The sequence below is a fragment of the Ursus arctos genome, unplaced genomic scaffold, assembly GCF_023065955.2.
Source record: "Ursus arctos isolate Adak ecotype North America unplaced genomic scaffold, UrsArc2.0 scaffold_19, whole genome shotgun sequence".
NCBI lineage: Eukaryota > Metazoa > Chordata > Mammalia > Carnivora > Ursidae > Ursus > Ursus arctos.
The window spans coordinates 11,577,044-11,598,120 of record NW_026622863.1 but is presented as its reverse complement, the minus strand read 5'-3'; the positions used below and the strand labels follow the sequence as shown (position 1 = coordinate 11,598,120).

Here is a 21,077-nt window from a genome sequence, read left to right as displayed (position 1 = left end):
AAAGAAATTATGGTATATAAATACAATGGAACACTATCTAGCCATAAAAAAGTATGAAATGTTGCCATTTACATCAACATTGATGGACCTCAAGGGCATTATGCTAAGTGAAATATGTCAGACACAGAGATACAAATACCCTATGATCTCAGTTATATGTAGAATCTAAAACAAAAACAAAAAGCATAAAACAAAACAAACAAACAAACAAGCTCAAAGATACAGAGAACAGACTGGTGATTGCCTGAAGCTGGGGTAAGAGGAGTGGGAGAAACGAGTAAAGGATGTCAACAGGTATAGTTTTCTGGTTATAAAATAAAGACGTCATGGGGATGTAATGTAATGAAAAATTGCTAAGAAAGTATATCTTAAAATTTCTTATCACTAAAAAAATACAAACATCTTATAATTACTATTGACCCTGAAAATAAAACAGCCAGTTACTTTATCAGCAAAATGGGTTTATTCAAGAATGGTAGGGAAAATGCAATTTGGGACACATGATCTATGACAAAACCACAGACAGTTGCAGAGAACAAAGAAGAGGAGCACTGCTTTACAGAGGAAGAGAAGGTGGGAGGGGCTGCTTGAACAAAGGTCCATTGGAGGAAAGTGAGAGTCCAGGGTGGTGACGATTTCTCATTGGCTGAGTTGTGGCAGTTTCTCATTGGCTGGGCTGTTGTGGGGCACGGGGAAAATCTTCCTCCCTGTTGCTGAGACAGTAAAGTAGCATCTTCCTGCTTGTGTCTGACTTGCAGATGAGCTGGTAGGGCATCAGAGCTCCCCTTTCTGTCCTCCCAACTCTATTATAAATCAGGTTTCCTTTATTCGGTTTCACACTATATAAGATGATGGATGTTAACTAAACTTAGTGTGGAGATCATTTCACAATAAACACAAATATTGAATCATTACGTTGTACACCTGAAACTAATATAATGTTGCATGTCAACTATACCTCAATTTAAAAAATAAATTTTTAAAAGAAAAAAAACCCATATTATAAAAATTACCAGTGAGCATAAAAGTAGTTAAATACTTTCAAATATGATTATTTAATGCAAGTATAAAAAATCATCATCATTGGGGCGCCTGGGTGGCTCAGTTGGTTAAGCATCTGCCTTTAGCTCAAGTCATGATCCCAGGGTCCTGAGATTGAGCCCTTCCCCATTTGTGCTCTCTCTCACTTACTTTCTCTCTCTCAAATAAATAAAATCTTTTAAAAAAATCATCATCATCATCAAGTAATTATGCTTCAACTAAAAAATAACATTAAATATCTAAGTCAAAAGCCAAAAGAATATACTAAAAAATACTTGGGAAGTGGACTGAAAGGTTGAATAAAGTAAATGTGAAGAAAAACAAACACACCCTAACAGAAAAATGGGCAGATGATGAATAGTAATAGAAAGAAGTATACGAATGGCAAACAAACATGGAAAAGTTCTACCTCATCAATAAATTAAAAAATGCAATTTAAGAGATGCCTGGGTGGATCAGTTGGTTAAGCATCTGCCTTTGGCTCAGGTCATGATCCCAGGGCCCTGGGATCACGTCCCACATTGGGCTCCTTGCTTAGCAGAAAGCCTGCTTCTCCCTCTCCCTGCCGCCAAGCACCCTGCTTGTGCGCTCTCTCCCCCTTTCTCTCTCTCTGTGACAAATAAATAAACAAAATCTTTAAATAAATAAATAAGCAATTTAAAACAGCAGCATGTTATTTTTGCTCACTGAAGTGGCAAAATACTTTGAAATTGTAATGCCAAGTATGATCCAGGGCGAGGAGAAGGAGGCTTGTGGCGGTAACGGACAGCCACATTTCACATACTGTGGTGGGAATGTACACTGAAAACAATCTTGTGACAGTCTGACCATATAATATGTACAGTTTTAAAATAGCTCTACCCTCCTCTCACCTAAGCTTTCCACTTCTAGTTATTTTTCCTAAAGAAATAAACAAGCTGCAAAGATATATGTACAAAGATGCTCACCAGGGCAGTATACATGACATCAAAACCCTGGAAATGCATTAAACTACCAAAAGGAGGGGAGTAACATCTAGGCCATTTTAAAAAATCACATTTCAAGGAATATCTAATAAGGAAAAATGCTCAAGATATGAAAGTATTGAAAAAAAACGGGTATTAAACATTGTATCTAATACGGTATTTTCTAAAAAGAAAAAATCCCCATATATTTCCAAGTACAGAAAGAAACACTAGATGGAATTAAACCAAGTAGGTATGAAGAATATTATCTCTGCAAGGTGATAATATGATGTATTTGTATTTACATCTTCTTATTGTTTGTAAATTCTTTAAAGCGAACATGTACTATATTTCATCAGTTCCAAGGTACACATTCTTTCTTTCTATTTAGTATCTCGGAAGTTGGGACTACATGTTCAGACTGATGGCAGCTTTGACTGGATGGCATATATTACTGTTTCTGTATGTAGCAAGTAAAATAAAACAATAAGTATCATTATTTTGGAAAGATCCAAAGGATAATGTTCAATGAGGAGATCCTCAGAAAAGAAGCATTCATTCCCCAAATGAAAACGATGGCACAGAACCATCAGAGAAGGCTGTATGAGCTTTGGATGGTTCTGTAAACCTTCCCCCCGAAAACAGTCTTTCACGGGAGTAAAAACTCTCCTACAAAAACAAGTACAGAGGTGAGGATGGCCTCAGGATACATGACTTTCCCCCTCTTGTTTCTAAATTAACTTTTATGGAATGCCTAGTTTGTTGCTGGGTTGTAAAGAGAATAGATTCTTGAGGTTAATCATTCTTTTTCGTTTTCTAAATGAACTTTAATCCCACCTCGGCAAGGGCTGCCTTAGTCTTCCAGATTGTAACTCTTCCCAAGAAACAGGAGGGCAGAGAAGTTTGGGGAAACAGAGAGATGAGAATGAGTAAACCTGAATGAGTCGTTTTCTTCCCTCTCCCCCTTTGAAGATACAGGGCCATCATTTCTGCCCACTGCTTCTGTGCGGACCGGAACTGCCCTAATAAAGGGAATGAAGGAAACAGAAGCAGCCACTTAAACCTCCCAGTTCTGTTCCTCCATATACCTTTGCCTTCCGTCTTGATTCACTCCTATCTCACATCTAATTTTCCATTGGTACTTGAGGATGATGGCTGTGGTTTCTGGCTAAGGCCTGGGGAGGAAAAAAGGATGTTCTTTCCAAATACGTGACAAGTTCCTGTTATGGACAAGGCATTCAGTGCTGTGTGTAGTGCGAGAATATACAGAACACAGCAGTGGCTCTCAAAAACCATAACTCTAGTAGATAAGACCTCTGTACCCATCACTACAGTCCAGAGGGAAAAAAAGAATAATTGCATCCACACTGACTGGTTGGAGCCCATGCCATTGTGGCTCTTTAATTTTTTAATATCGTCCTACATAAATATACCTAGATGGAGAGAAAAACCCAACAAGGTGGAGGGAACAGTGTAAACAAAAGAGAAGGAAAAATGGTTGTACCAGAGCCAATTGTAGGATAGAATTTTAGGACAAAGCCACTACAATGATTTGACTTAGGACTATAATTTAGGTCTTTTTAAAAAGTTTTCAGTGTTTTTAGGGCCTAGAAGAATTATTCCACAGGAAGAATTTAAGGAATCTTCCATCATGGGGTATAATGTCTGGCCTGGAGATGTGCTGCAGGGACAGTGTCAGGAATGTGAAACTCATTCCTACTCTCATCCTGAACTGAAACCTGCAACAAGAATCAATTAAAAGAACAAAAAAAAACAAAAAAACAACTTCCTTTATGGCCATTCTTGCTATCTTTATAGAAGTGGCAAAGAAAACACACAGGATATGCAATCAAATTAAAAGTCTGAAAAACTTCCTTTCCACAGTTCATGCTTTCAGGAGTTATGTTATATATATTGAGAGCCAAAGAAGGCATTTTAAGACTGTCAGCCAAAGGGAAACATTCCACCCAACCAACCCGGATGCAGATTTATCCTAATACAGCATGACTCTGACTAGATAAATTATGAGGGAATAAAAGGATCTCAAAATTCATAGTAACTCACCCATCCTCAGCTTAAAAGAAATCAACACATTTTTGTTACCTTTAGTAGTTTTTTTAATAAATGATCTGGAAAAGAATGAATGTACAGATTGATCCAGACACTGTACCAACTGGGAAATTCTGTCATGTCACATGGTCATTTGGACTAGGTATTAGGAAGCAAAGCATGGGTCACTGAAGGAATGGGCCATGGAAAATTCTAAAAGCTGTCTCTGGAGATCCCCAAGTATTAAATGAATGGCCTCCTGTTCTGGAGGAGGGACTTCATAAACTTTTCCGGCTAGGTGCTTTCAAGGACAGAATAAGTATTTCCTTTTGCCTATATGTTTATTGCCATGATATGGGGGGGTACTAATCTTTGGTTTATTCATCCATTCATTAATTCAAAAATTATTATTAAAGCACCTACCATGTTCAAAGTACTGTGTTAGGTGCTATAGAGGTTATGCATTTTTAGAAACCGAAAATAGGGTGGGGATAGAAGACCTTTTTAGAAAATTTCAAGAAAAAGACATGAGATCCAAATAAAAAACAGAATCGTCAAGGACCACAATGAGAAGAAATCTCAGTACGATAACTGTACCTGGTGGGTTTGAAGAAGTGGTAAGATAAAACATCATGTGACACAGGGACAGCACTATGGCATTATTTTTTTTAATAAGAATAAAGAAAGGCAATTATGACTTCTAGGGGGAGAGGGAGAGCCACACAAGAAAGTCTTGGTTCAAATACAAAGCAAGCTAAAATGGAGCATGATTCTGGGCCTCTGATTTAGTATAAAATCTTGACCTGACATTTGTAACATACCCTTTCAATGGGACAAGGTTAGTGATTACTGTGGACTCCCATCTTCTATGTATGGATCTAGTCACTTCATTTAGTTCTGCAATAAAGGATGCATACGTAAGCACTGTTAGGTACTGGCTTTCAAATTTCAGATTCCATGTACAGGGAAAGCATGGCAGTGTTATAGATGAGTGTGTAGACATTACAATCTACAATGATGGAAAAGTAATGATCTGGCTGAAAGGGAACTTTCATTCCCCAATTTATATCCTAAAAGTCAAGAGTCTATCTATATACCGGTTATAAGGTAATCAATTACAAAACAAAACAAAAACAAAAAACTAAAAGTAAATGTTAACTAGTAAAACTTAGCAAGAGTGAGGGGCACCTACATAAATATACCTGGGTAACTCAGTTGGTTAAGCATCTAACTTCAGCTCAGGTCAGGATGTCAGGGTCCTGGGATCAAGCCCTGCATCGGGCTCCCCACTCAGCTCGGAGTCTGTTCCTCCCCCGCACCTCCCCCCACTCCTGTTCGCTCTCACTCTTTCTCTCTAATAAATAAAGAAAAAAAATTCTTAGCAAGAGTGAGAGAGTGTAAGAGCCACATCCCCATTTTTCACTTTTCTTCACATTTTTCTTAATGGAGGAACAGACAGTGCTTCAAGCTGCTGGGTGGAAAGAAAGCAGTATTAAGCTGGTGTTTAAGAGTGAAGGAGGTAACCACTTAAAGAATGAAATGCAAACACACCGAAAAGTAGTTACTTCTGAGAAATGAAACTTGGGGACAGGTGGCAAGGAGTTTTTCGCTTTCTGTTTTAGATCCTTAATGTTTGAATTTTTATTTCCTAGTCCACATGTTGTTTTTATAATAACAATAACAATATGAATGAGATACTGACAGGGAAAGATCTCCAGAACATATATCATTAAGGGGGGGGGGGGACAAGTACTAGAGTAACATATATAATAAGGTCCCATTTGTGTGCTCGTTTTATAAAGTAGCAGCAATCTACATGTAAATCATATTGGCATAACCGTATTTATGTTAATGCTTACAAAAGGACCAGACAGGAAAGTGAAAGAGAACTTCCAAATTTTATTCTATATAATTCCATACTATTCAAATCCTTTACAATGAGAATATATGTGTATTGATGTATTACTTGTTCAGTTAATTTTTTCTGCATTTTGAAAGACGAAAGATCCTGTGAAGACGTAATTAGTAGAGTTGCACGATTCGACAGAAGAAACAGCTTTGGTCTCAGAAAAACCTGCATTCTAACGCAAGCTTCGCTAGGTCCGTCACCCTGAACAAGTTACTTTACCTCTCTAAGCCTCTTTTTCCTTTCTGTAAAACAGCTTTATTGAGATATAATTCACATACCAAACAATACCCTCATTGAAAGCATACAATTCAATGTATTTTAGCGTGTTCACAGGATTGTGTGACCGACACCACAAATGAATTTTAGAGCTTTTTCAGACCCCTCAAAGAACCCACACACCCATTAGCAAGCAATCCCCATCAATTTTCTTTTCTGGCAAAAAAACAATGATCCAAGACAGAGGACTACCTACCTGATGGACTTATTATAAGAAAGAAAGAAAATATATCAAAGCCTCCAGCTCAGTGCCTGGCCCTCCGTAGGTACTCATGCACCTCAAGGAAAGTTCAAGACATCGGTGACATGAAAATATGCACAAAGACTGGATATGCTAAGAAAGTGTAAGAGATGGGGAAACCCTTTCAAGTACTTGGAAATCCTCTCCTCAGAGCAAATTCCACAAGAGATGTCCTCTCCTCAATTCTACTGAATACAAAAGAATCAGGTATCAAGACAAAAAGCACAAGTTTGAAAATGTCAGCATTTGAGGGCATATTTTTAGAGTAAAAGTTTCAGGAGGACAGATACATCCTCAACCCTGCAAAAACATGACGAGCAAGAAGCAAATACTGTAGCTGCTGAGAAGGTAAGAACACCACAAGTTCGTATTGGATGAGCAGTTGAAACTATGCTGTCATGTTTCTACTTTTCAAAGTGAAAATAAACATGACAGGTGCTCATTTGGCTGTTCGAGCACTTTCCACTGAAATGGCAATTCCTCAAGCTTACCGACTGCAGCCTGAAGTTATAATTTATTACTGTTTCTCTATTATTCCCTTGCCTCGGCAGAAAGCAGAACATAGCACCTACGTTTCAAGACCCATGAGAGGTAATAAAGTATAATTATTTAGAATTTATGATTAAGCCATAAATTATAGGTACTTTTTACTTCAGCTGGTCAGTCAGGAGTTGGGGGAGGAAGGGAATGGGGTCAGAGGAAGAAATAACAAAAGCCTTTTCCTTTGAATAAAATGTCTAAATCAGGGCAGGATTGAGGGACACCTGGAGGATTTACAAAGATACCACAGTCTCCAAGTTAAGTCCCAGAGGAGGCCCCGTTAAGAGGCTTTAAACTCCTAGAAGCCTCTGTTCTTCCTGCTCACAGGGCAACAGTCTCCAACTGGAGTGCTCATGTTGACGCCAAAAATAGAAGCAGGGCATATTCTCAGGTTCTACCACATCAAACGTTCACCGTGCTCTGGGTCTTGCTGCTTCAAGCCATAGGTATTCCAAAGAAGGTGAAACTAATCTGTAAAACACTAGTGACCAGGCTTCATAGGTAAACCCAGCCCTCAACCAAGGTCAGAGTGTGGGTACCACAGAGCTCTGATTCAACTCTTCTCCCCCTCAAGAAGCGGTTGGTGAGATGGCCCTTTCTTGCAGTTCCTTTATGTGGTCACGGAAATATATGTATGAAACAGTGACATGCCAAGATGGCAGAACCCGGGGCCTGAAGCAGGATAAGAACACAATATTTAGTGCTCTTCTGTCCTCCACTCGCCTCACTGGTTCTCCCGTAATGCCATGGCCCAGCTCCTCATCTTCACAGTTGGTCCCCACATGCAAATCGTAGCTTGCAAAGCACTTTCTTCTTTGGCCTCCCAGTAACCCTGGGAAGCGAGTATGAAGAAGTACTAGTTGTCTGGGGGAGGCAGAGACTCGGGAGAAAGATGAACAGCATACAGCCAATAGACAATGCCATGAGTCTGGAACTTGGTCACCTGACAGGAAATGGCCTTTCATCATTCTGCCCTAAACTGTTGATGAAGGAAAGCAAAACCAAAAACGCAACGGCGTGCATTTCAATTTACATTGCTTTTTTTTTTTTTTTCTTTTGGCCATGGAAATTTTACTTGGCAACTGAAGCTTTGAGATAGCTATTTGAAAATGAGATTTAATTTGGATTGAAGGAAACAAAAATAAAGAGGCCAGGAGAACAGTGATGAACAGTGACAAGTAAAAAGTAATCAATGAAGGGGGGGTATGGATAAAAAGGAGGTTTGCCCCAAATGTTTGCCTAGCACTCACCTTTGTCCTCAAACAGCCCATCTCCATACCCGGCTCCTGGTTAATGAACATAATTTGGTTGATGTCCCTTGAACTGTATAATCTGTTCCACAAAAAACAAACCCACAGTTTGTCTCCAAGCCACTTTTTAAGTCCCTAACTCCCTGGTTACATTCAGTCTATGGAAAACATCTGTGGCAAAGTAAATCATCCTACTCTGAGAAAGACCAGGGTGTATTTTTTTCCCTCTAAGTGTTTTTTGAAGTCCTGGTTGGAAAATTAGTGAAAATTGTAAATCTGTTTGCAAATCTGGTCATGTCTAACTCTGAGATTAGGGCAAAGATTCCAATTTAAAAGTAAAACCGTGACAACCCCTGTTAAGCGTGTCCTCAGGCACTGCCAGCAGGGCCTTCACTCACTTCCACAGGCAGTGGATTTATTACAGGCACCCGACACGTTCCCCATCAGACACCCCTGGAGTATTTACTTGAGACAGCAGGGTTCAGCCTGCACTTCCTCTGCAGACCAATATATTATTATAAATTGAGCTAAACTGTTTCCTTTTCATAAGTGCTATGAAGTTCAGATTTCAGATATCAGCACAGGGCTGAGGTCCCACCACTGGGCTCCTTGAAGGATTTGGATTCTAGAAAGTACAGAGAAAAGGCAGCGACAGACGATGGTTGGTTTTATTTTTGTTTGATTTTGTTTAAGAGGAGATGGAGGAAAGTTCCTTTTAGAAACTGACTATGACATCTTAATAAAGAAAATAATACTTTTCTTTAATAATAATAATAAAGAAAATACATTCTAAATGAATATATTCTAAAAGCATGCTTTGGGCTTTGTGCTGTGCCCGGCCCAGATCAGTAAGGTACCAGCTATTTCCCCTGCATCTGAACGCAGGAGCTGGGACATGAGGAATGGATAGGAGGTCTTGCATATCAGCGCCTATAAAATAATAGCACTTGCTTCAGTTTATCACCTACAGTAGCTAAAGGGACAAATGTATATTTAAAAATGTATATTCATTATAACATAAAGGTAAAAAGAACAATGTCATTATTTAATATTTTCATTATTAATCTATTTCTGAGGCAAGAGAAACATAACTTTAAAAAGAAAGGGAAAAGAAAGAAGGACATAGAACACTCTTGTCATCTTCTCCTTCCTTCCTGAACAATTTAGTCCTAAAGCCTTTAGGTGAAGCAGAGACATCATGGTGGGAGAGGGGGGCCCAGGAGCTCAGAGCGGGGATCAGCACCTGAGGGGGGGGGGGCTTGAAGAGGTTGTCAGAGCCCAAATGGGATAAAAGAACAAGTTCCAATCCACACACCCTACTAACTGTGTAACCACGGCTATGTCACTACTTCAGTTACACCCGAGCTGATTCTTGCGCAATGTAACTATCATCTACTGTTTAGGGTTATGGAGATGATTAAACGAATGCCTGAACTGTTGTTAGTCCCCAGTCAATGTGGCTGTTATGCACATACTGCTATTATTCCAGATACATACACGTGCAGAAAAAAGACTGAAAAGGAATATACCAAAACAGGTATGAACCTGATTTTTATATTCTTCTTTCATTTCATACCTTTCAGTGTTTCTTTTCTCTACAATGAACATCTATTTTACTTTCATAATCAGAAAAGAGCACACAAGATGTTCTTAAGTAAACGGATGGCAGCTGAACTTCTAAAATGTATATTTACTACTTCTATATGCAGAAAATTAATATAGCCATTTAGAATAGCACCAAATTGGCAACTGGGTGGCTCAGTCGGTTAGGCGTCTACCTTCAGCTCAGGTCGTAATCCCAGGGTCCTGGGATCGAGTCCAGCATCGGGCTCTCTGCTCAGCGGGGAGCCTGCTTCTCCCCCTCCTCTGCCTCTCTCTCTGTCTCTCATGAATAAATAAAAATTAAAAAGAAAAAAAACCAGAATGGCACCAAATGACTCTCACTTCTTTTAAAGATACAAACTGCTAATAGAAACTCCTGGAAAACGTATCCAAAGGCAAGTGGTTAATATTGGCTGAAATTAAAACCCATTTGTACTCACAGTAAATATCCGTATCTGGGTGGTACATTAAAAACTGAGTAATAATCTGTAACCTACAAATGATGCTCGCCGATGGGGCAGGGACTTCAAAATAGAAACTCAGATCCCGCAGCAAGCAGGGGAGGGTCTCACGAAGAGATGACCTTCGGCTTAAAAATGTTCCCACATAGAGATTTCAGTGTATTGGAATCAAGTCTAAACGGTCCCTTTTAGAGCAGGAAAAGCATTGTATATGAAACCTGCAAACCACCCTAATCCCCTGTACCAACCCAGTGACCTTAGGCAAATTACTTAAGCACAGAACAATCTCCATGCCATCTCCCTCACAAGCTTGTTTGCAGAGCGAATGAGACTGCTTATGTGCAACTGAATCGTGAACTGTAGAGCGACATGCAAATGGAAAATAAGAGAGGCAGGGCTTGCTTAGATCACTGTTCTGCAAAGGTGGCCATCAGTCCACGTGAAGAACTGAAGAGGTGAAGGGACACAACGTCAAGCACCACTGAATCACACACCATGGGAAAGTAATTCCTACATAATGATCTTCCCGTCTTGCTGCTGACAAGGAGAAAGTCCCTGATTGGTACCATCACACAGTTAACACCTAACAGAGACACGTCTCTTTTAACAAAGACAGAACAGGACTCAAGATCTTTGGCAAACAAAAGCAGCAGGTCTTAATTCTGTCTCACTTTCTCTCTCTGTTTATAAACCTCTTCTAATTATAAACCAAGTGATACTGGTCTTCTGCTTAAGACAGTGTTATAAAATCTCCTTCTAAAATACATCCACTTCAGTGAAAGAAAGAAGGTGAATTTATTTAGAGAAAAATATTACACAAGTTAACAGTACAGGCAGCACAGGGATATGGTGAGAACCTTGAACCTGACATGTAAATGACTAAAATTTGGAAAATGCTTAATGAGGTAATGACGTAAAGAGCTAATCCAAACTCTGAATTTCGAGAAGGCGAGGACCAAGTTTTATCCATTTCCAATATCTCCTCCAGAACCTTACACAGCATGGAGAACATAGCGGGCCCTCTACATATACTCAATTAACTGAGAAATAATTCTTCTCATAAATATCCACTTTGAGCCTTGGGGCTCCCCAGTTCTAAAGCCAATACGTGAGTAGACATCCCCGAGCAGGTAAGAGTAAGATTAACCCTAGATAGTCAGGAGCTAAAGCCAGCAACAGAATAAACCCAGCGAGGCTTTGTGAGTTAAGAAAGCATACCGTCTATATGCTGTGCATTGGAAAACAAGTAGAAAGTCCAAAACCAAAACCAAACACTCAGAGCAAAGAGCCAAAAACAAAAGCTGCTAACCGAATCCTAAATACAGCTGAAATACTGCTGCCCAAAGAACTCAACACAAGTGGAGAGAAAGGCCCTGTTTTCAGGTCAGCTGCTCCTGAGAAGAAACTAAATTCGAAACTGAAAAAACTTCCACTAAGAACTTATACAGAAATCATCTTAATACGTCAGACTAATAAGCTCATTTGGATGACTGAGCAACTCTGATGAAAAGTCCTGAAAGCTATTTAGCACATTTGGGGAACTCCATAAACTATTGGAATGGGAGACGGGAAAAAAAAAAAAAAGGCAACTTTTACAGATGAGTACTACCTAGAAAAATGAGGAAATAAAAACAAAAATACCAGTTCCATGTAGCAGATTCACTATCGCTATAAAATACCTAAAAAGCTTATTTCAAAAGACACATTCTAAGGGCACCTGGGTGGCTCAGTCAGTTAGGCGTCCGACTCTTGCTTTCGGCTCAGGTCATGATCTTATGAGTCTTGAGATCAAAGCCCCATGTTGGGCTCCCCACTTGGCAGGAAGTCAGCTTGGAGAGTCTCTCCCTCTGCCCCTCCCCCACACACTCTCTCTAAAATAAATAAATAAATCTTAAAAAAAAAAAAAAAAAAGGGACACATTCCAAATATGTAGCCAGTAATCTAAAACTTAGACACCAGAGTATCCATATAGCTTTGACCCTCCTAATTACCAAGCATGAAGTAGCAGTCTCCTTGGTGAAGGGGTATTGCCAAGCCAGGAGTCTCTATGTCCCACGAGATCTTAAACCCGACATGCCAAGTATCAGGGTCTCTGCCTTCGAGCTGAGGGTCATCCTCGCTTTCTTCTTCTGGGCCTGTCAAAAAGAGAAGAGCTGGATCAGAAAGGAAATGTCTCGTCTCAGGTTCTGGGTTGTATAATCATTAGCTCAGCAATAATTAGTTTTAATAAAAAATGGATAGGAAGTGAACTATATCCTTTTACATCATATTTTCTTAAAAAACACATTCTTTCAAATATTTTTAACATGTCCTTTATGCTTTAATCAAAAAAATCTTTAAACGATGAGAAAAAAACCACAGATACCAAGAACAATAAAAGATGATTTATTCAATTCCACACAAATAAATTAGATAATCTGGATTAAATGGACAGTTTTTTAGGAAGATATTAACTACCAAAATCATCCCCAGAAGGGGAGAAAAGCTAATGAAACCATAAAAGGTAAAGAGAACATTGTCAAAGAACTATCTCTTAGGAAAACATAGGTGTCAGGAGTTTTAAAGAAGAATTCTACCAAACAATTAAGGAGTGGGTTATTTCCATATACTTTAAATTGTTTAAGAGCATAGAAAAAGAAAAGTTTCCAAATTCTTTTTATGAAGACAGAATAATATGTATCAAAATCCAAAAAGAAAATACACACACACACACACACACACACACTCTCACATCTGAGAATCAATGCAAAATTCTTAAATATAGGGAAACAGAATCCAAATCTAACAGCATATTAAAAGAATAACATTCCATGACCAAGTAGAACTTATCACGGGAATACAAGGATAGTTCAATATGAAAAGGCTTACACGTAAAATTCATCATATTCTTAGAGGAAAACAGACACCAAAGATACACAAAATATTCAGTAAAACACATCCTTCCATAATCAAAACGTCAATAAAATAATAAGTGGCCAGTTTCCTTAACACAATAAAATACAGATCTCTCTCAACCACAAAGCCAGCATCATATTTTAATAGGGAAACATTAGAAATCTTCCCAAAGTTAAGAATTAGGATATAATTGCCTTTATCACCACAATGACTCGTCACTATTCTGGAAGGAATGACCAACACAAGTGTGCTCTCTGGAGTTGCATAATAAATGAGCCATAATTAGACAAAAGAAAAAGGTTTTTTTTTTTTGTAAGAAAAATGCTTTTTTGCAAATTATTATTTATCTGCAAATCAACCAGGAAAAATATATCCCAAGCAATCGTCAAATTAAGAAAATGCTACCTACAAATGGTGCATATTAAAACACCCAGCAAAAATCTTAAACGTGTATTGTCTGTAAGAAAAAAAACTTTAAAATATTATTGAAGGACACAAAAGAAAATCTAAATGAATGTAAAGACATATTATGTTCTAGGGATGTAAAACGGAACACCATGGGAATGCCAGTTCTCCCTAAACCCGTCTATAAATTTGACACAAACCCCATAAAAATACCAACAGGACTGATTTTTAGTTAAGTGGGGTTGGTAACTGGACAAACTGATTCTATAAATCACATGGAAATATAAGCAAGAAAGCACAGCCAGGGAAGAACTTTTTAATATATAAAGAGCTACTACCGAACATCAATAAGACAAAGATCAATACTCAAACAGAAAAATGGGCAAAAGTTATGAAGACAGAACACATAAAAGGAAATAAGTAGGCAAACATTTAAAAGATGTTCAAACTTACTCATATAAGAGAAATTCGAATTAAAGCCACAACAGATATTTTTAACTTATCAGATCAGAAAAGATCAAACACTTTGATAAATATAGTGTTAGTAAGAGTGTAGCAAAATGGCATACTCACACTCTGTAAAGGACAATCTGACGACACTTATCAAAATTACAAATGCATAAACACTTTGAACTTAAAGGAATTCCACCATTCCACTTTTAGGAATGTATTGCAGAGACTGCAAAATGACTTTTGAGCAAGGATCTTTACTGTACCACTGTTTATAAGAGCAAAAGATCAGAAATAACCTAAATAGGGGTGACTGGGTGGCTCAGTCAGTTAAGCAGCTGACTCTTGATCTCGGCTCAGGTCATGTCCTCAAGGTCATGGGATAGAGACCCGCATCATCCAGGCTCTATGCTGAGCATGGAGCCTGCTTGGGATTCTCTCTCTCTCCCTCTGCCCCTCTACTCCGGCTCACGTGCATGCATGCATGCCCACGCACTCTCTCTCTAAAAGAGAAAGAGAGGGAGGGAGGGAGGGAGGAAGGAAAGAACCAATCTAAATATCCATCAATAAGTTTTTGGTTAAATAAATTATGAAATGTCCAGGCAATAAAACACTATGTAGCCACTGAAAGTAATATGACTATGCACTGATACAGATCTGATACATTTTTAAGAGAAAGAAACTGACAGGTTATAATCTGTGTAAAAAATACAAACACATACACACAGGTGTGTATATATGTACAGGTAATATTCTAGAAGGATAGTCTATTCTAGAAGGATATTCTATTCTAGAAGGATACTCAAGACTGACTTTTCTGGGACGAGAACAATGTATCCGGGGATACAGGAGGGGAGAGACATGTAAACGAAGCGAAGGCATACAACATGATCTGCCTACACGAACAGTCCTGCAGGGATTGCCCTACATAAAAACTTACAAAAGTTCATTTACGAAACACTTATTAAGCACTTACTATATATGAGGCACTGATCTGAGCACTTGGGCTCTATCAATGAATGAATCAAAGAGCTTCACCCCAGTGGAGCTTTCTTTCTAGTGAAGTTATTAACGTTTATCACTGAATACCAGAAAAAAGTTTAAATTCCATTAGATGCTAGACTCTGGTCTTCAAGGGGAGGGCCCATTTTTCTGTTTCATCCACATTTAGAGTCCTACTAACTGGCACAGAGAAGGCATTCAGTTGTACTTAACCGCTTACTTAGAAAACAAAACGCTCTGTTCACACCCATTAACAGTCCTTCCTGGGTTGGATGGCAGGAAAAGAAAATGTTAATTTGAGGGTGGAGAAAACCTGCAAATTAAATCAAATAACATAATAAAGCATTACACAGCTCATTTAGTATAGGTCTTAACTGTAAAGAAGTTTAGAGAAGGGACGGGTTTAGTGAAGGTTAGAATGGGTAGAGAATTCTTGGAGAAGATCAAACTTGAAAGACACATACGGTCTAGATTCGCAGAGGGTAGCGTACAAAGTGATGAAGGAAGATAAGAGGATGCAAAGTTTCCTGTGATCACAATGGGCAACGAAGCGTGTGTCACCTAGGCTGTGTCATGTTCACGTCACACACACAATCCAAAAGTACGTGCACCCTGGACGGCACAACCTCATACACGGAATTCCTAAATTCTGAACATGTTACACTACAGTAACTGTGCCGAAGGGTCAAAGGCAGTAAAGGAAGGGGAAAAAAGAAGGAAACCCCCTTTATAACTATTAATTCATATTACTCTGCACAGGCATGATGAAAAAAAAACAAAACAAAACAGACTAGAAATCCAAGTTCAGGGAAGGAATGTTACTAAATGACCTTTAACGACACATCCAACTTTGGCTATTCTTTAATTCCTTAAGTTTGAATCTGAAATCTGATATTGCCACAGGGCGCCTAGGTGGCACAGTCAGATCAGCATCCAACTCTCGGTTTTGGCTCAGGTCATGATCTCAGGATCGTGGGATCAAGCCCCGCATTGGGCTCCACACTCAGCAGGGAGTCTGCCTGAGCTTCTCTCTCCCTCTCCCTCTGCCCCTACCACCCCCACCCCTGCTTTCTCTCTAAAATAATATATAAACCTTTAAAATCTGATATTGCCTTTTGAACAGAATTTTACCTTTTTTTTTTCTTATTTTTTACTTCTGATACATGTTCTCCCAAGCATTCTTTAGTTAGGAGCAACTTTCAGCAAGTTTTCTTTAAGAATAAAGTCCCACAGTAAAAAGTCTATAACCATTTTTCTAGGTTAATCCCAAAACCATTTAAAGGAGAACCCTCTAGAACAGGAATGACGAATACCCTACATATCAGAGGACACAACTACTTATTGGTTATGGCTTTTGTGAGCCCTGGAACAGAATTATTCCATACTGAATTTTTCTCCAAGCTCAGCAGGAAAGAGCGGTATAATCAATTACTGATTAGCTGTCATTGGCACTAGAAATGGGAGTTAGCAGCGGCAAAACTAGATATTTGCTATCCACGTCTGATGACATTCTCTAGGCATGTCTTACTTAGAATATATAGTTACACCTGAAAATTCTTGAATTTGCAAAACTAGATCTTAATGACCAGAAAAGAGCCTGCCAAAGGTGTAAAACTTGACCTGCACTACATTTTCTTAACAAAACTAAGTTAGCTACCAACTGAGAAAAGTGCTTTGCATAAAAATATAAACATTCAGCTTGTAATATAAATTACAAGATCTGGTAATCCCTGAGCCAGTGCAGAGCTAAGAAGCAGCTGCCCCTTTTAGACAAGACACATGCTCTCTGCTAGTGGCTGTCCCCATCAGCCATTTCCCTCATTGGCAGAACCTGCCTCGCCCCTACAGGCATTTACATCTGTGAACTTTGTTGGAGCCCACAGGCAAACCAGGCCTATCACCTGCTTACACAAAGTAACTGGAAGACAGTCATGCCCATTCATTCACGCACCTTAGGAGGCTGAGGAGCTAAGACACAGACCGTAAGGCCCACAAAGCCAAAAATATTCATCATCTGGCCATCCCCTTATTCAGAAAACGTTCTCCGAGCCCTGCTCTAGAGTCCTGATATTGGTGATTTGATAGAGATGTCTACTGCACGTATTAGCAAGGAAGCCAGGCTGAATAAAATAATAATGACGTCAGGAGACTAATACTAGCATACAATAAAGTAATTAATGCTAAATTATTTGATAAGCAGATCAATTTAGCGAAAGAATACTGCTATGCAAAATCGTATGTTTATATTTGTGATACCCTAGGGCTTTCAGCGGCTTCCTTCTGGAGAGCCCTAATGATAACAGATGCAGCAAGTAGCACAGGTAGAGAAAATAGAAATATTTAAAGAAGGTTTTTCATATGTCTTTCTCTGGTGAAATCAACTATGACTAAACTTCAAAAAGAAATGGTTTCTAAATTACAGTGACAACGAAGCTGTTGTGGTTTCCAGCCAAGTAATATGGCAATTCTGCTAAGAGGTGATTTTCACAGGCTAATGGGCTGGTTGACAATTTTCCCCTCTATCTCCCATCTCCCCCCTCGTTCCAATATGGCACCAGTAAAGTCTGGAACGACAAACAGAGACAGTAATTGCAATCAGTGTTTCCTGATGTCTCCCATAAATCCAGCACCTTTGAAATGTGCTCATTAAAATAAGGTTTTCTTGAGGGTTTGTTTCCCCCTTGGGCTGGGTACAGAGGAGGGAGGGAAGCCGTATGTCTGATAAATTTTTTATTGCATAAGTATAGTGTTGCTCACTTTCTCAATAAAATCAACTTGTAATTATCTATAGCAACTGCAGTTAATTACTCTTGCTTCGTGTTATTCTGGAAACAAGCAGAGGCAATAGGCTCCCACTTGCCTTTAAACCTCAGTAACACTGAAAGGACTGTGAATGTCTCAAGTGTGTTTGATGCATTCCCAGCTCCCACTAACCAAACTGTTCAAGAAGTAAAAGATGTGAAAAAATACAAAAGAATGCTAAATTTAAACGTCAAGTTTAAAATACCGACTCTGCCCCAAATTTAACCAATTTGATTTTTTTATGCTAACTAGTTTTTGAAGAACAATTAAATTCCCATTTGGTAAAAAATAAATGCACTCAAACATTTTGTTTGTATTTTTCAAGCTGTATGCAACCGCTGTCATACAGGAAACAAAGACAAAAAGCTGAGCATAAAGAAAGAGATGATGGTTCCAATCAAATAAAATATATCGCTTGAAATTCTGTACATTTCATAACATATACCATTAATATTGTATGTCAATAATTTCCCTGATGTGTAAAATATATGTTCATCACCACACATTAATAGACCGATTTCCTATTCCCTATTCCCTTGGCCAAGTGCTAAGATTTCTAAGCCTCTGGCCTCAGCAATTATATTCTCTGTTTCCTTAACCCCATACCCAGAAGGGCATAAGTAGCAGGTCCGTTCCTGTCCATGTCCCAGATCTTGAGGCAGGAGAAACCCAGAAGTCGCAGCTAGTCAGCTGGTATACAAAACCTCATGATGCTCTGTCCTGTGCTGGTCTGTGATATTCCAGTGTCTGGGATGGAGAATCCGTTTTGAAAAAAGGGAGAAGAGTCAGAAGGTGTGAGAAGAGGGGAAGGTGTGAGGTTGGGAAGATACCTTCTGGGGAGGGAAATGGCATGATGGGTGTACAAGAACATCATTAATTCTGAGTTGCATGTGTATCATGCAAATGACACACATTTGCAAAAGAAGAGGCTGGAGTGGGGGAGGCAGAAGCCAGGACACTTAGCAAACCAAGGTAAGGAATTTAGACTGAGGGCAATGATAGACATGAAAGACTTTTTCACAGGTCAGATCCGTTTTTCAGAGTAATCCCTCTGGAAAGTAGACACTTTTGTGTGTAGACCTTGTATAATTTTTCTAGACAGGTTTCCAAAGTAATGGCAAATGGTATAAGCCAGACGACGTTTGGGAAACACTCCTGAAAGGCATGTCACTAAGGCAAGAAGGGTTCGCCAAGGAGAAGCTGCCCTGGGAGATTGCTGCAATTTAGCAATGCTTTTCTTGATTGGTTGTGAAGAACAAGTAGTCAAGCCTGCTGCTGACTTAGAGCAAACTCCCTCCCAGCCACTGAGGAATGAATGGTCTGAAGAAATGAACTAAGAGACCTTTGAAGTTGGGGGGGTGGGGCTAATCAATCCCAGCTCGTAGTCTATAAGAAGCTGGAAACTGCTCTCAGATGCCTTGAAACAAGCAATTCAGGACAAACATAGTCCCTTGACACAGGTTATAAAATTAATCTTAAATTTTCTGGGATCTCGGGAGAAATGTTGCAAACTCTTCCCTGAAAAGTCTAAGGCCTTTCAACATAATGTCTGGCTCTGTCAGCTTTCAGATTAAGCATCTGAAAAAAAAAAATTAAGATATAAACATTCACATACATAGGAGAACCTTATTACATCATGTTTCATGGACTTGGGGGGAAAAAGCAAAAGCGAGAAAAGGAGAGAAAAATTTTCTGGGGACTCCTGGCTAAAGCTTCAAAACCATTACATTATCTGAAGTAAAGTGTGAAATGAGAAAAGGAAGCAGAGATACTTCTCAAACAATACATTCTCCAAACCAGACCTTCTAACAATAGAGCTTGTAACTCCCTGGGCAGCCTCAGGAAAGGACAGAGTGGTAGAGATTCGCAAGAAACATTCACGTTGTAAATAACATAGACAATCAGAACCAAACTGGATTAATCAAAAGAGGATAATCATTTGTTCATCTAGCTTCAGGCAAAGCTTTACCCACAGTTCAAAGCACCTGTCCAACACCCAGTTTCTGTCCTTCTCAAAGCTCATAAAAAAGAAAGGAAGTGGCCACAACAGCTGGGGGCAGGCATTTGGGGGCCATGAGAAGTTTTCTTGCCCCAAGAGATGAAAGCAACAGCTTAAGAAGAGCCAAAGGAGGAAGGGAAAGAAACTGGAAATTGACCACACTATTTTTTTTTAAAGATTTTATTTATTTATTTGACAGAGATAGAGACAGCCAGTGAGAGAGGGAACACAAGCAGGGGGAGTGGGAGAGGAAGAAGCAGGCTCCTTGCAGATAAGCCTGATGTGGGGCTCGATCCCAGAACGCCGGGATCACGCCCTGAGCCGAAGGCAGACGCTTAACCGCTGTGCCACCCAGGCGCCCCTGGAAATTGACCACACTATTAATTGTTGAAATGAGGTCCACGTGAAGCCAGTGAGACCTCTGCGCTTCCTATTAAGTGAGACAATTCCTTATCTTTTTAAATTAAGCCTGTTTAGGCCAGGTATCTGCTATCTGCAATCAAAAGAATCCTAATTCTAAACAGATATTGTAGTTGCAGAAATCAGAGTGGCCAGAATGTAGATGAACAGCATAAACCACTCAAAACTAAAAATACTGACTTAAGGCAAAAATGTACCTACTCTTCTACCATTATATGCACATACAAAGAAGGACACAAACCATACCTTCAAGGAGCTTACAATTCTAATTCATAATTTAAATATGCACAAAACTAATGTATGGCCTCAGAAGGCAGGACAGTGGTTACTGTTAGGGGAAAAATACACTGGAAAGGAGCATTTCTGGGGTGCTGACATAAATACTGCCATTCAGTAATACAGAATTAAATTGCCCAATTAATGTCCTAGACAATAAAGCTTGTTCCACCTAATCTGTCCTCATTTCCTACTCATCACATGAATATATCATTAAAAATTCAGCCGTTCTTGGGGGAGATATTTGCAAATCACATATGTGTTGAGAGATTAATATCCACAATATATAAAGAACTCCTAACGCTCAACAACTAAAAAACAACCCAATTCAAAAATGGGCAAACAACTTGAAGAGACAAGGGCACATGGGTGGCACAATCAGTTAAGTGTGTCTGACTCTTGGTTTCGGCTCAGGTTGTGATCTCAGGGTCATGGGATCGAGCCCCATTGGGCTCCACGCTCAGCATAGAGTCTGCTTGGGACTCTCTCTCCCTCCACCCCTACCCTCCAACATA

At 39.3% G+C, this 21,077-nt stretch overlaps 1 protein-coding gene across 6 annotated transcripts in view; it reads right to left on the bottom strand.

Annotated features, from left to right (window-relative positions):
• Positions 1–21,077, bottom strand: part of FTO (FTO alpha-ketoglutarate dependent dioxygenase) — a 415,235-nt gene that overhangs the window by 269,295 nt on the left and 124,863 nt on the right. For all 6 annotated transcript variants that reach the window (XM_026494768.4, XM_057314090.1, XM_044382390.3 and 3 more), the window contains exon 4: positions 12,305–12,448. In XM_026494768.4, the coding sequence (XP_026350553.1) occupies positions 12,305–12,448 (144 nt within the window). The remainder of the gene's footprint in view (positions 1–12,304; positions 12,449–21,077) is intronic.